General features: G+C 37.9%; 2 protein-coding genes across 2 annotated transcripts; both read right to left on the reverse strand.

Annotated features, from left to right (window-relative positions):
* Nucleotides 1–3,518: 3,518 nt before the first annotated feature.
* LOC121761594 (iron-sulfur assembly protein IscA-like 2, mitochondrial) lies at nt 3,519–7,607 on the reverse strand. Its single transcript, XM_042157232.1, has 6 exons — nt 7,444–7,607; nt 7,119–7,352; nt 6,311–6,518; nt 6,089–6,213; nt 5,879–5,987; nt 3,519–3,938 (listed from the first exon to the last, which is right to left on the reverse strand). The coding sequence occupies exons 3-6, from the start codon at nt 6,485–6,487 to the stop codon at nt 3,876–3,878; spliced, it is 474 nt and encodes a 157-aa protein (XP_042013166.1). The 5' UTR covers nt 6,488–6,518; nt 7,119–7,352; nt 7,444–7,607; the 3' UTR covers nt 3,519–3,875.
* Nucleotides 7,608–10,296: 2,689 nt separating this feature from the next.
* Nucleotides 10,297–12,238, reverse strand: LOC121762917 (heme-binding-like protein At3g10130, chloroplastic). The gene is made up of 8 exons (XM_042158947.1): nt 11,947–12,238; nt 11,742–11,831; nt 11,554–11,624; nt 11,204–11,305; nt 11,015–11,125; nt 10,736–10,871; nt 10,537–10,646; nt 10,297–10,464 (listed from the first exon to the last, which is right to left on the reverse strand). Exons 1-8 carry the CDS (start codon nt 12,131–12,133, stop codon nt 10,393–10,395), a joined length of 879 nt encoding a protein of 292 aa, XP_042014881.1. The 5' UTR covers nt 12,134–12,238; the 3' UTR covers nt 10,297–10,392.

Below are 12,238 nucleotides of genomic sequence, written 5' to 3' on the forward strand. Positions count from 1 at the left end.
AAAGGGTTAAGTGACGAAATAATGATTGGAATATCATGGCCACATCTTGAGTAGTGGTGTTGGAGTATTTTTATTTCTTTGGCACTAATAGTTTTATAAAGAAGATTTTAAAATCAGATTTTTTTATTTTAAACAAATAAAAATAAATGAAAAAGAAACGAACCGTGAAAATTGATCAAGTAATAATGATTCGAAAATTATTGAAGGCGATGGCTAGCAGACAGAAAATATCTATGATGAAAGTTGCATCCAAGCAAGTCCCCATCTTGACAATAAATAATTGATTTGTTTGGCTGCAACTAATACCAGTACCAATTCTTTTCTACTAATTTATACCCTCCAATATCTACGTCTCTTTCCCTCCTCCTTTACGCGGGAAAGCTATATACGTAATAATGCATTATAGAATGAGCTTGGTTCACTTTAGAACATGATATATTGACTAAAATAGAACTATATCAGTTTTTTTATGTATTTATATTTGCTTATATTACGAAATATATCAATTATATTATTACAAAAACTTTATTGATATTCATAATTCAACGAACTTATATTGAGTCAGTAATTGATATATTTTGTACTCCCTCCGTCCTCCATTAGGAGTCCCATTTATAGGCGGCACGGATTTTAAGAAATGTTAAGAAAAGTGGATAGAAAAAAGTTAGTAGAATATCAGTCCTACTTGTATATATTAGTTTTAAATGAAATGTGAGTGAAATGAGTTAGTGGAAGGTGAGACCCTATTATCATTTATGGTAAAAGTGAACCGGGGCTCCTATTCGTGGACGGACTAAAATGGAAAAACGGAACTCCTATTCGCGGACAGAGGGAGTAATATTAATTGATAGTATTAATGTATCATCAAATTGATATAATTTTCATTTTAACCAAACATATATGTTCTGAAATGAACCATCTCCTTGCATACACCCCTAGTCGCAAACTTTTTCATGGTCCTATCATCCACAAATATTATTTCAATTACATTTTCTCATTCTCTTTTATTTTACCAATCATGCATTAAAATTTGATATCGTTCTCAAAGAACCTATGTCTACGGGACTAAGAGAGTATGTAATAATGAATCTAGAGCCATAATATTGGGTTAATAAAATAGTAGCATCCATCTCAAGGATGAAAATGTGATTAATGAAATTGCTGGGGTGATGAATGCAAGTTGTGATGGTGGTGGAGGCAATAATAGTGTAGAAAGAAAGAAAGGTTTTATGTGTGGGACTATTCCAATTTGCAACCATAGCCTCTCTTTTTTGGAAGAAAAGCAAACCCACACAAATTCGAAAAGAATCTCAATAGATACATGTACACTTTTAGCATACCATTCATTCTCACATTGTATCCCCACATTCATTTTCTCTATCTATAACAGACATACTGACACACACACACACACACACACATCCAAACAAACATCTAAAGAGAGCATTTAGTGGTTGTGTGTGTCTGCTCGATCGATCTGAAAAATGGAGGAGAAGCAGATTGCATCAAAGCAAGGAGGCGAATCGAAATTAGGGCACGAGAAGCGGAGAGATCGTCCATCGATCGCTGAGGCTGAGGTTGAGGCTGCGGAGAGCGGGCGGGAGAGGCTGAAGAGGCACCGGAGGGAGGTTGCTGGGCGGGTGTGGATACCGGACATGTGGGGGCAGGAGGACTTCCTCAAGGACTGGATCGATTCCACGGTGTTCGACGCCGCCGTCAGGAGCGGAGGGATTACGTCGGCGAGGGCAGCGCTGATGGATGAAGGGAGGAGAGCCGCCGCTAGGATACAGAACAGTTGTTGATTTTTTTGAGTGCTTTATATTTCCATTATTTGCCGCCACTCAAATTTTTCCATGTTAATATATGTAATGTACTCATATTCCATTCCACACATTTTTTTATGACAATTCATCAATAAACATTTTCTAATTAGCCCCATATGCAGATTACATGCATTTGTGATTTCAAAACCCTAATCATTTCATTAATGCTGTTGCACCATGCATAACTAGCTAGCTAAGTATATGTACTAAATTTTGTTTGTAAATTCATGAGATTAAATCTCATATTTTGAATCTTATTGTTTTAAAATTGCAATATTGTTTAAATCTTTGGATAGGAAGTAAATTTGATTCTTCTAATTTGGATTTGGGCAATTGAAATTCTAAATTAACTTAGGGCTCCAAACCCTAGTGTGTCATTCGGATTTATAAACTTCACTTAGCTCGACATTCTTTTTTCTTCCAAATTATCTACAAAAATCATTCAACTTTTTTTTTAATATTTTTATATTCTATACCATGGACCTAAACAACTACAATCCAAACATCACTTATGAAATCCAACTCCATAATAAGCTTAGTTCTCTTAGAGTCGATCCTACCACCCTAAACTTTGATCCTGAAAATTCACAAATAATATTATTTCCAATTTCTCAACTTGTTCCAATGTTTCAAATGAATGGGCGTCACACTCCGCATCTCCCAGTCTTCGTTCGGCGTCTCCCCGAGGTCTCAGTGTATTCTAACTTTCCGACCAAGCGGAGATTCCCTTTGGCCGTGATGTACAATGTGCATATTTAGCGGACAAAACCTGAATGGTCTTTGAATGCTATACCGACGTTAAAGATCCATTCATTGCAAACTCCTAATTAAAAAGCTTGGTCTTAGTTGGTAGATACAACAAGGAACAGATCCTGAAGGCTCAATTGACTGCAAGCTAGGCTCATATGCTTCGAGCCCACTTTGATTGAGTCAACTAGATCCACAAATTTTGTGTCATTTACAACCACGTGGAAATCCAATGGAAGAACGACTCCAGTGAGACACTTATATCAGGATGAAAACATGAAGCCTCAAGACCTTGGAGAAGGTGTGCTGCTAGGAGTCCATGAGAAGTGGTCGGATAGTGATCTGAAGAGATCAAAGTTCGCCATGCACGACTGATACACCATATATAGGCAAAGGAACGGGTGGTCAAGCAACAATGCAGGCAAGAGCTCAAGTATAAATATGGGCCAAAAGATGGCTAAGTGTAAAGGGGAAGGGAATGCGCGCCGTCCACAAAAGATTGCGGAGACAGAGAAGATTAAGGAAATGAAGGCGCAAATTGAAAAATCGAATGAGAAATGTTTAATGGCAATGTATTACAAAACCTTGTGGTGGTTTATTCGTGTTGATTGAAAATAACTAGGTTGTTGTATGGTGTATAATTCAGTGTAACATATCCGTACAGTGACGTTATTGGCGACACAAAATATTGAAGACTTTTACGTCGGTTTAGGACAATTTCGACAGTTATTGCCTTACAATCAATCCATGTAATGCTTAAATATTTTGTTGACTACTATTTAGATGTATAAAATACATTTGCTTCACGGAGAAAAGAAATGCAAGGAAACTAAACAAATGGAGCAGCATTTCAACGCCTTATTGATTTTCAAGGACAAGGCTTCACTCACCGTACAGTATTTATTATGTAAGAAAATTGCTATGGTGTTTGGAATGAAGAAGCACTAATGAAGGGTACAAAATTGCCTAAAATGCATAAGACTACTCCTACACATGTATACAATGGGCATTAATCATTGCAGAACTGCAACTACTCAGCACAAAGAGAACTGATGAGACTTTCTCAGTTTCTGCTGTTTGTCAGACAAATGCATCATATAACAATCAATTTCACCTGACAACAAGGTGTCTTCTATATTCTAGCCGGGGGGGAGAGTGATAGTATGAGTTGTGTTTTTGACTTGTTTCTGTATACAACAGGAAATCAGTATCAAAATAAATTTAGTTAGTCGTGCAAACCATTGACATCTCTGGAAATGTCTCCCTCTCCTCAGCTGAGTCTGGAAACAAGCAGACATGAGATAGCTACTTCACCATGAAGGAGCTTTTACAGCTACAGCCACCCACTGCGCTCGGATTTGTAGATACCTGCATTTGAAACGGTAAGAGGGCTTTAACTTAGAGTGATAGAATAAACTATCACATTATTGGATATTTGAAGAATAAGATGGTCAAATAAGTTCAAAATTAATTAATCCATCAAAGTCTATGGTAGATTAATTTGGATTCTATCTATAAACACCTGTAGAGGGTTCATTGGTCATAGTGGAGGAACCAAAAATCAGTATTCAACTCATGTGTATTTGTCATCCTTCCTATACGAAAGAATTACAGCATTTTTATTATACGTTTTCACTTCAATGGACGGAATATTATCATGAGGTATCACCGTATCAGTGTGGAAATATTATTCTTCATGAGAGTGAAAAAGAGAAATACAAAAAGGTGAACTTTTTTATCGGTAACTAACTCTGAGGGATTTAAAGAGAGAATTTTTTTTATCCCTTATTTTCCCTTGATAAATATACAACAAAAGAGAATCCAACATGGATAGAAATTTAATTTGTTGAGTACTAGTAATTTTTTATCCATCCCACTACCTACCAATGAACCCTTAAGGGGTGTTTATAGACCACAATCAAGTCAATTTTATTGGAAATAAACAAAAAAAAGCTTGTGAGACCCAACAACTATTGGCACGCCTAGCCATGCTATGGTTATGCTGCTAGAAATAGACCAAATGTTGTGAACCAATGTTCTGTTCAGTAGCAATTTCATTGACATGATGACGACACTATGTGTTCCAAGTTATCACAATCAAAAAAACTATACTAACGATCAGAAATCTCAGTCTAGCAAGGGGGCTGTAAGAAGAAAAGACCAAACACAATTGTATGCTAGACAAATTGGAGTTTCATATGGAAAATTTGCAGTTAGAAAGATGCTATCTTTAAACCATAACAGGTTTATGGTTCTCAGGTATCCAAATTACTCTGCAGAAATCAAGCGTTGCTGAGCTGGTTATTCATAGCTAGCAATTAGCTAATTCTAATTGCGGTTGAAATCAAAATCAAAATAAAAATCATAAATGCATAACCGGTGTTATAAGCAGGTAGATCAATATTCTAGCAAACACCAAGGAAGTGTTAGGTTGCCAAGAAAGAAGCTATAGTACACAAGTAATTTGTGAAACCAAAAGGCGGTGAAGAAAGAAACACCTCAAATAGATAATGAATCACCATGTATAAGGCTTCAAAATATCTAATAAAGCATTGTTGTGTTTACATTGGACCAAGGGGACAGAAATGGTAATATAAATTGTGAATTGACTGCCAAAAGGGTGACATGTTACAGATAGTTTGATGAAAAATTGACAATTATGAGCAGGGAGGGTATGTGACAGAGGAAAGAAACAATTGGAATGAGCTAAGTGTATATAAATAACAAAAAGAGCTCTTTCAAAATTTAGGAGGGTTTTGAGTTTAGAAGGAAGTATGAAAATGGCATAGTTTCCATATCTTATGTAAAATAACATGAAAGCAGTACTCATATTTCACTTTGCAACTTTAGAAATTACGAAAGTATTAAAGAAAAATACACAGTATTTAAACAAATAAGCGAATCTGACAACCTCACATACATGGATGTAAATGTTTGCAAAAATCTGGATCAGTTGTAATATCTTAGAACTTCTATGACTTTGAAAAGGAACAGCACGTCAAATTAGACAATAGAACTGATGCATCAGTTCAAATTCTTGCTCCAAAGTAAGAACAATTCCACATTAAACAAATCCATAAGGTGATGCAAGTCCTAAAACTATATAACTTGCTGACTAGTTCTTTGTTATGTTATGTCCAAAATGTATCATCTCAGAGGTGATGAATCTCAGAAAATACAGTGAACAGAATTTGTTAGCTATTCTATCCGTATACATGTAGGACTAGCATGATAAGATCCAGATTTTACTGGCAATGGATTGATAACAGCAGTGATTAAATAGAAATAAGCATCTACCACAGACGGACCTGAAAAGCAGAGCGGATAAGCTCGTCAACATAATCAACAGTGGCCCCCTTCACAAAGTCAAACGAAATATTATCAACCACCAATTTAACTCCATCTTGCTCAAAGATCCTGGATCAACAAAGCCTCAAAATTTAGTATACTTCATTTGCCCTAAAATGGGTGGAAACAGCCACAAGTAAAATCTTAAGTAAAAAATGAAATCCAATAACCTGTCATCATTATTGGTCTTATCGTCAAGTGAAAAGTTATACTGAAACCCAGAGCAACCGCCAGCTTCTATACTCAAGCGCAACAGCTTCATACTGGACTCTTCAGCTTGCAACTCTTTCATTCTCTACATGTCATCCCATATACATATAATAAGCTAATTACAGACAAACCCTAATTCTGTTTTTTCAATAGATGTTTCAAGGATGGAAGAAAAAAATTACCCTAACACAGTTGTTGGTCAAACGAACTGTGTTGGTCGAGGGAGATGGAGATTCTGAGGAAGAAAGCACAGATTCTCGGAGGGCGCAGGAGGAACTGAGAAGCCTGGAATTCCGGCGGATTTGGGCAGAAAAGTAGGGCACAAGGCGATGGATTAGCGAACCTGACGAAGTCATCATGCTTGCTTCAGTGCCGGCTGATTGGGCCTATCTGAAAAATCAGATAAAATGATAATCTATTATCTTTAAAATTTTATTTAATTTGTTTGCATGAAGAGAAAAACAACTTGTGTTAGGATTTAGGAATATTTGTGTTTCTGCGCTCTGCAGTTTTCATGTGTGCATGGGTTTGGGTATTATAGTAGGAACAAATATACTAATCAAAATGTTTACTCCGATTTTTCTTGAACAGTTAAGAGAACACAAGCACTTCGAAAAAAAAAGACAACTCTCAGATACTATGATTAGGAGTTTTAGACATCCTATTCTATTTTGGATTGATTTGTCAGTCCAGAAGGCCAAACACTCATGGGCAAATGAGTCTCCTACCCCAACAACCCCAACCCCAGAAAAGCATACAGAAATAGAATAAATTTCAAAACACGAAATTAATGGAAACATATGGGAACAGAAATCGAAAGCAGAATTACAAAATTATAAACAAAATTGATTGTTAACTGAACAAACACCAATTACAGCCAACAGAACAAGGCATATCATTTGCAAAAGAATTTTGCATAAACAGGAAACCTATGGCTATGGATGAGCTGATTGAGATACAAAACAATCTGTTGGAGAATTCTTAGCTTACCTGATTAATTGCAAACGGAGGAGTCGGCTGATTGGCCTAAGCGACTGGGCAGGAGCCACGGCGAGTCTGTGATTACTGCTCGAAGGGGGGTAACGAGGGTGAGGTTGGGGCGACGGCTAACAAGCTTGTTGTCTGGTGGAATTCGGTTTAACCGTATAGAAATCGTAGAAATTGATTTCTCTCTACAACTTTACCGTACCTATCTTCAGCTTCTATCGTGCAAATAACAGCTACCTGCAAGTTAATACCCAAAGTTAGATATGAACAAAACATTGGCCCTTTCAATGAAAGGGTAAATAAATAGAGGGAGAAAGATCAGACATACCGCAGCCGATTACGGCATCCAACCCATCGGTTTTCTCTGTTTTGTGGCGAAATACTGATACGATCTTCCAGAAAATGGATTGAAAATGGAGTTTGAACGATTCGGCTCAGAGAATGAATGGAATAAATAAATGGAGGGTCGATAACATAGAATTGTATCTGTGGTTTGGGAAGAAGTCGACATAATAAATTAAGAATAAAGATAAATTAATATAAACAAAAGAAGTCGACATAATAAATTAAGAATAAAGATAAATTAATATAAACAAAATACCCTTAAATTTTAAAGATAAATTAATATAAACAAAATACCCTTAAATTTTAAACCGGTTTTCTTATCAACCATTATTTCTTTAGGCTACTTTTGGTAGCTATGTTACAGTTAGATAAGAAGAGTAATATGAGTTTATTTGTGCATTTGGTATCAATGTTACTTATTTGAATAGCCCGTGTTTTATATCCAGCCCGCACAAAGCCCACTGAAAAATCTATGTTTCAACCATATATGTAACCCCCAATTTTGCTATGTTACGTATCAGGATACCTAGTTAATTTTAGTAAAATACATTTTTACCCATCAATTTTTCTATCCTTAAACAAAATATAAATGTGCCTCTATATTTTTCCTCTTCTCAAAATCGCTATTGTCTCTCTCCTTTCATTTTCTCAATCTGCCTCCCTCCGGACGACGAAATTCGACGATTCCGTTTATGTATCTTTTCCAGCGACTATTTTTGAATCAAAGGTTAAAATTTTTGCAATTATTCTTCAAGATTTATCTGAGCATGAGTAAAAATCTAAACTTTGGAATTAGGGGAGAAATAGATCGATGCCGAAATAGAGAGAGACGGACTGCCGACGCGTGCGGCAAAGCGACGGGACCGCAGTGTGACGGAGACGACGGCCAAAGGCGATGGGTTCTGAGCGAGATGGTAGGCAGCGCGAACCGAGGTGTTACGGCGATGGATTCCAGCAACGGCGCAGATCGCCGGAAAAAAAAAAAGAGGGATATTGGGATAGGGAGACGAGGGAGAAGGGAGAGGAAAGGCGGCGTGGTGGCGCCATGGAGAATCGCCGGTCCGTGAAGAGGAGATTGAGGAAGATGGTGATTTTGGGATATTTGGAAATTGGAGAAGTACAATAGAGAGAGATTGAGGAAGATGGTGATTTTAGTATATTGGAAATTTGGAGAAGTATAGTAGAGAGAGTTGAGGAAGATGGAGATTGTGGAATATTGGGAATTTGGTTAAGTATAGTAGAGAGAGAGAGAGAGAGCGCCGTAGAAGAGAGATGGAGAAGCAATTACTCTTCAAGAGTACTTTAATTATTAACTTAAATTAGTTTGGTTAATTTTGACCATTATAATTTTATCATTTTTTATAACTTATGTACCAAACACTTAAATAAAATAACTCATAGTTATCTTAAGCTATCAAACACCCAATCAAGATAACTAAACTAATTGAAACTATGATAACTATCTTAAATTTTATCATGTCTAGTCGAAACATGACATAGCTACCAAACGTAGCCTTACTATATTACCCCTTCTTTTATATTTGTAAAGTCAAATCACTCTCAAATTACATTAATTGTGGAGTATATCAGGGCAGGTAATTCGGTCATCAGTTAGTCGATTAACCAATGACTGAACCGAATATCACACTTCTCGGTTACAAAATTAAGGAGTCTACTCAGTTATCGGTTCGGTTCCAATTGGTTCTAATCGATTGGAACCGATTGGAACCGAATTACTCATTTAAAGTTATGCAGATGGATAAGAGGGATGTTGTTTCTTGGAATTCCATGATTTCAAGCTATACAGTTCACCGGCTCGGATCAAAGGCGCTTGCGACCTTTCAGGAGATGGTGAAACGAGGTGTATCGCCTACTCCAGTAATGTTAATCAGTGTGTTGGGAGCTTGCAGTCATTCAGGACTCGTTGATGAGGGAAAATCGTTGTTTCATTCGATGAGGAGAGAGCATGGGATTCACCCTAGCGTGGAGCATTACGCTTGCATTGTGGATCTTCTTGGCAGAGCTAATAGACTAAAGGAAGCGGCTCGGATCATAGCCGATATGCGAGATGAGCCAGGGGCAATGGTGTGGGGCGCTCTCCTCGGATCGTGCATGATTCATTGCAACGTGGAGCTTGCAGAGAGGGCGAGCATGATGTTGTTTGAGCTCGAGCCCACGAATGCAGGGAACTACGTGCTTCTTGCTGATATATAAGCGGAGGCGAAGATGTGGGATGAGGTGAAGAGAGTGAAGAAGGTGTTGGAAGAGAAGGGGCTGCAGAAGGAACCGGGGATGCTGCTGGATTGAAGCGAAGAAAAGGGTGTACTCGATTAAGTCTGTGGACGAGGTGAATCCTCAAATCGAGCTGGTCCATGCTTTGGTGGTGAAGCTGTCGGAGGAGATGATGGAGCAGGGGTACGTGCCGGAGACGAAATCGGTGCTGTACGAGCTTGATACGGAGGAGAAGCAGCGGGTGCTGTTGGGGCACAGTGAGAAATAGGCTATGAACTGCATAATTTTTTTTTAATTCGGTTCCGGTTCAGTTAACCGGAATCGAACCGAACCGAGGCCAATTCGGTTTCGGTTTCGGTTCCGGTGCTTCAATCTCGGTTACTTTTATATTCGGTTAACCTTGTTGTCGCGACCGAATAACCTGCCCTTTTAGGGTTTAGGAATTTGATTATGTGTTTTTGGTCATTTAGTATTTGATTGTTAGAAAAGCATGATAAAAAGGCGTTAGCAGTTAAGAAAAGAAGCAGTTGCTGCAGTAAAATGGAAGGTTTTTTGAGTGACTTAAAGGTGCATAACTAATCAAGATTTGCATAGCACAAGCTCATTAAAGGTATGTAATCATGATATCAATATACTCCATTTATTTGTAGTAGCCGTACATTGATGCAAAAATGAGCAGTAGGCTTTGTGAAAACTGAAGCTAAGCTTGCTTCTCAACTTCAAGAGCAATTTCATTACGGCGATTGAATGGGAGTGCGAAAGGCGGGTTGTACTGCACACCACAAAGATATACTAGTATGATTAGTACCATGGATTTATTTGCCTGCTTCAACTACAAAATTACCTGTGCAACTTCTACAGAGGCGCCATCTTTCACTCTGTATTCCTGGTCTTTCTTCAGTAGCTCCCACAGCCTTGATTCGCGACGTGCAACTTCATCATCAGTAACAAATCCTGGCTCATATCAAAATGGAATCCTTATTTCTTGAATCATCTATACCTCTGTGTGAACCAAATTCTCCAAACAAAGTTGGAAGGCTAACCTGAAAACGCAACAACTGCAACGATCCGTTTTGGCACCTCTTTGATACTCACAGATGAATCCTTCGGCAATGGTAAGTCGGAGCCATACTTTGAGGGCATGACGAATGACATCTTCCACTTATCTTCATCTTCCACCTAAACAGAATCCCATCATAACTAAGTTATTCAAGATAAATTCATCAAGAAGTTTGACATTAATTTTGTATCTCAAACAGAAAACAGATAAATAAATGATCCACGAGAAAAATGTACTACTCCGTAAAGAAGGTCTTACTTACTCTTCTGGTTATCACTGGGGTAGTCATATCCATTTTCTCTCCTTCTGCTTCAGATCCAACCCGACGAGTAAAACCTGGTGTAGTCATCTCCATTGACTTCTCTTTAGTGTTCTGAATTCAACACGGAGAACGAGCATGAAATGACAGCACTAGCAACGGTAGTCATGTAAGAATCACTTCTTGTACTACCTTACCAAACAAGTACTCAGCCAACACGTTGAAAGATCGAGATGCACCAGCAAAATCAAACCCGTACTTCCCAGGCATCGTTGTTTCAGCTATAAAATAAGACTGATTCGGCCCGCGTGGAACAAAATGCAGAGACAGAGAGAGGGGATGATCACAAAAAGCAAACAAAGAACACATTTTATAGTAAAACATACAAGATGCTCAAACTCGATAACAAACTTTGAATAATATGCTCAACATTAGAAATAAGTTTAACATATCAATAAAACAATCTACAGGAGTACTAAAGAACTTATCCCACCACAAAACAATATCAGTACAAACTAAATTAGAGAGGAAAGAATGCATACCTCAACTTCTCTTATTTCGTACCGCTCATTGCGCTTCAAAACCTTAAATTCCACGGTCTCAATATCCGGCACTTGAGTCAACCAAGAAATACAATAAATAAAACATACTAGTAGTATTTACAAACAACCAATAAATGTGTTGATCAACATGAAATTTGGAAAGTTACAGCAACTAAATTAAAGAGTACCAGACATCAATGCTTCCTCTAAATTCCTGCTCTCGAACCTCCTACTCGGGAACACGTATCTTCCCGTCTCCGTAGCCAAATCCATCAACACTAAAAGCAATCGAGAAACCAATAAAACACCAACAAACATCAGAATTCAAAAATGTCTTCACAAGGGTCCTTGAGAAAACTGCAAAAACTAACACCAAATTTAACAACTCATTACAGCGCTGAGAGAGTGAAGAAGTCTGAGCTGCGAGAGCAAGGACGAGGGAGACGCGGGCTTCAAGAGGCGACGTGGCTGCCCTGTCGTTAGTTTTCGCCATCGAATTTATTGGACGTGAATATGAATTCATAGTTTTGAGAATTGGGTTTTGAAAGGTGGGGATCGAAGAAGGGCTGAGTAGATTCATTTTGTTGATCTTTGAGAATTTCAGGAAGCGGAGTGTCACAATTACAGAGTTTCCTCGTTTGTTTTTCCTCGTTTGTTTTTCCGGTTGAGTTGTGTGGTAGTAATC

Source organism: Salvia splendens, chromosome 13, assembly GCF_004379255.2.
Source record: "Salvia splendens isolate huo1 chromosome 13, SspV2, whole genome shotgun sequence".
Lineage (NCBI taxonomy): Eukaryota > Viridiplantae > Streptophyta > Magnoliopsida > Lamiales > Lamiaceae > Salvia > Salvia splendens.

Coding starts and splice junctions, on each gene's coding strand:
- LOC121761594 (XM_042157232.1), bottom strand. CDS start 6,487: ATGATGACTTCGTCAGGTTCGCTAATCCATCGCCTTGTGCCCTACTTT. Junction 6,214..6,310: donor TGACCAACAACTGTGTTAGG/GTAATTTTTTTC, acceptor GATGACATGTAG/AGAATGAAAGAGTTGCAAGC. Junction 3,939..5,878: donor TTATCCGCTCTGCTTTTCAG/GTCCGTCTGTGG, acceptor TTTCAAATGCAG/GTATCTACAAATCCGAGCGC.
- LOC121762917 (XM_042158947.1), bottom strand. CDS start 12,133: ATGAATCTACTCAGCCCTTCTTCGATCCCCACCTTTCAAAACCCAATT. Junction 11,306..11,553: donor ACGAAATAAGAGAAGTTGAG/GTATGCATTCTT, acceptor GGGCCGAATCAG/TCTTATTTTATAGCTGAAAC. Junction 10,647..10,735: donor TGCAGTTGTTGCGTTTTCAG/GTTAGCCTTCCA, acceptor GATATGAGCCAG/GATTTGTTACTGATGATGAA.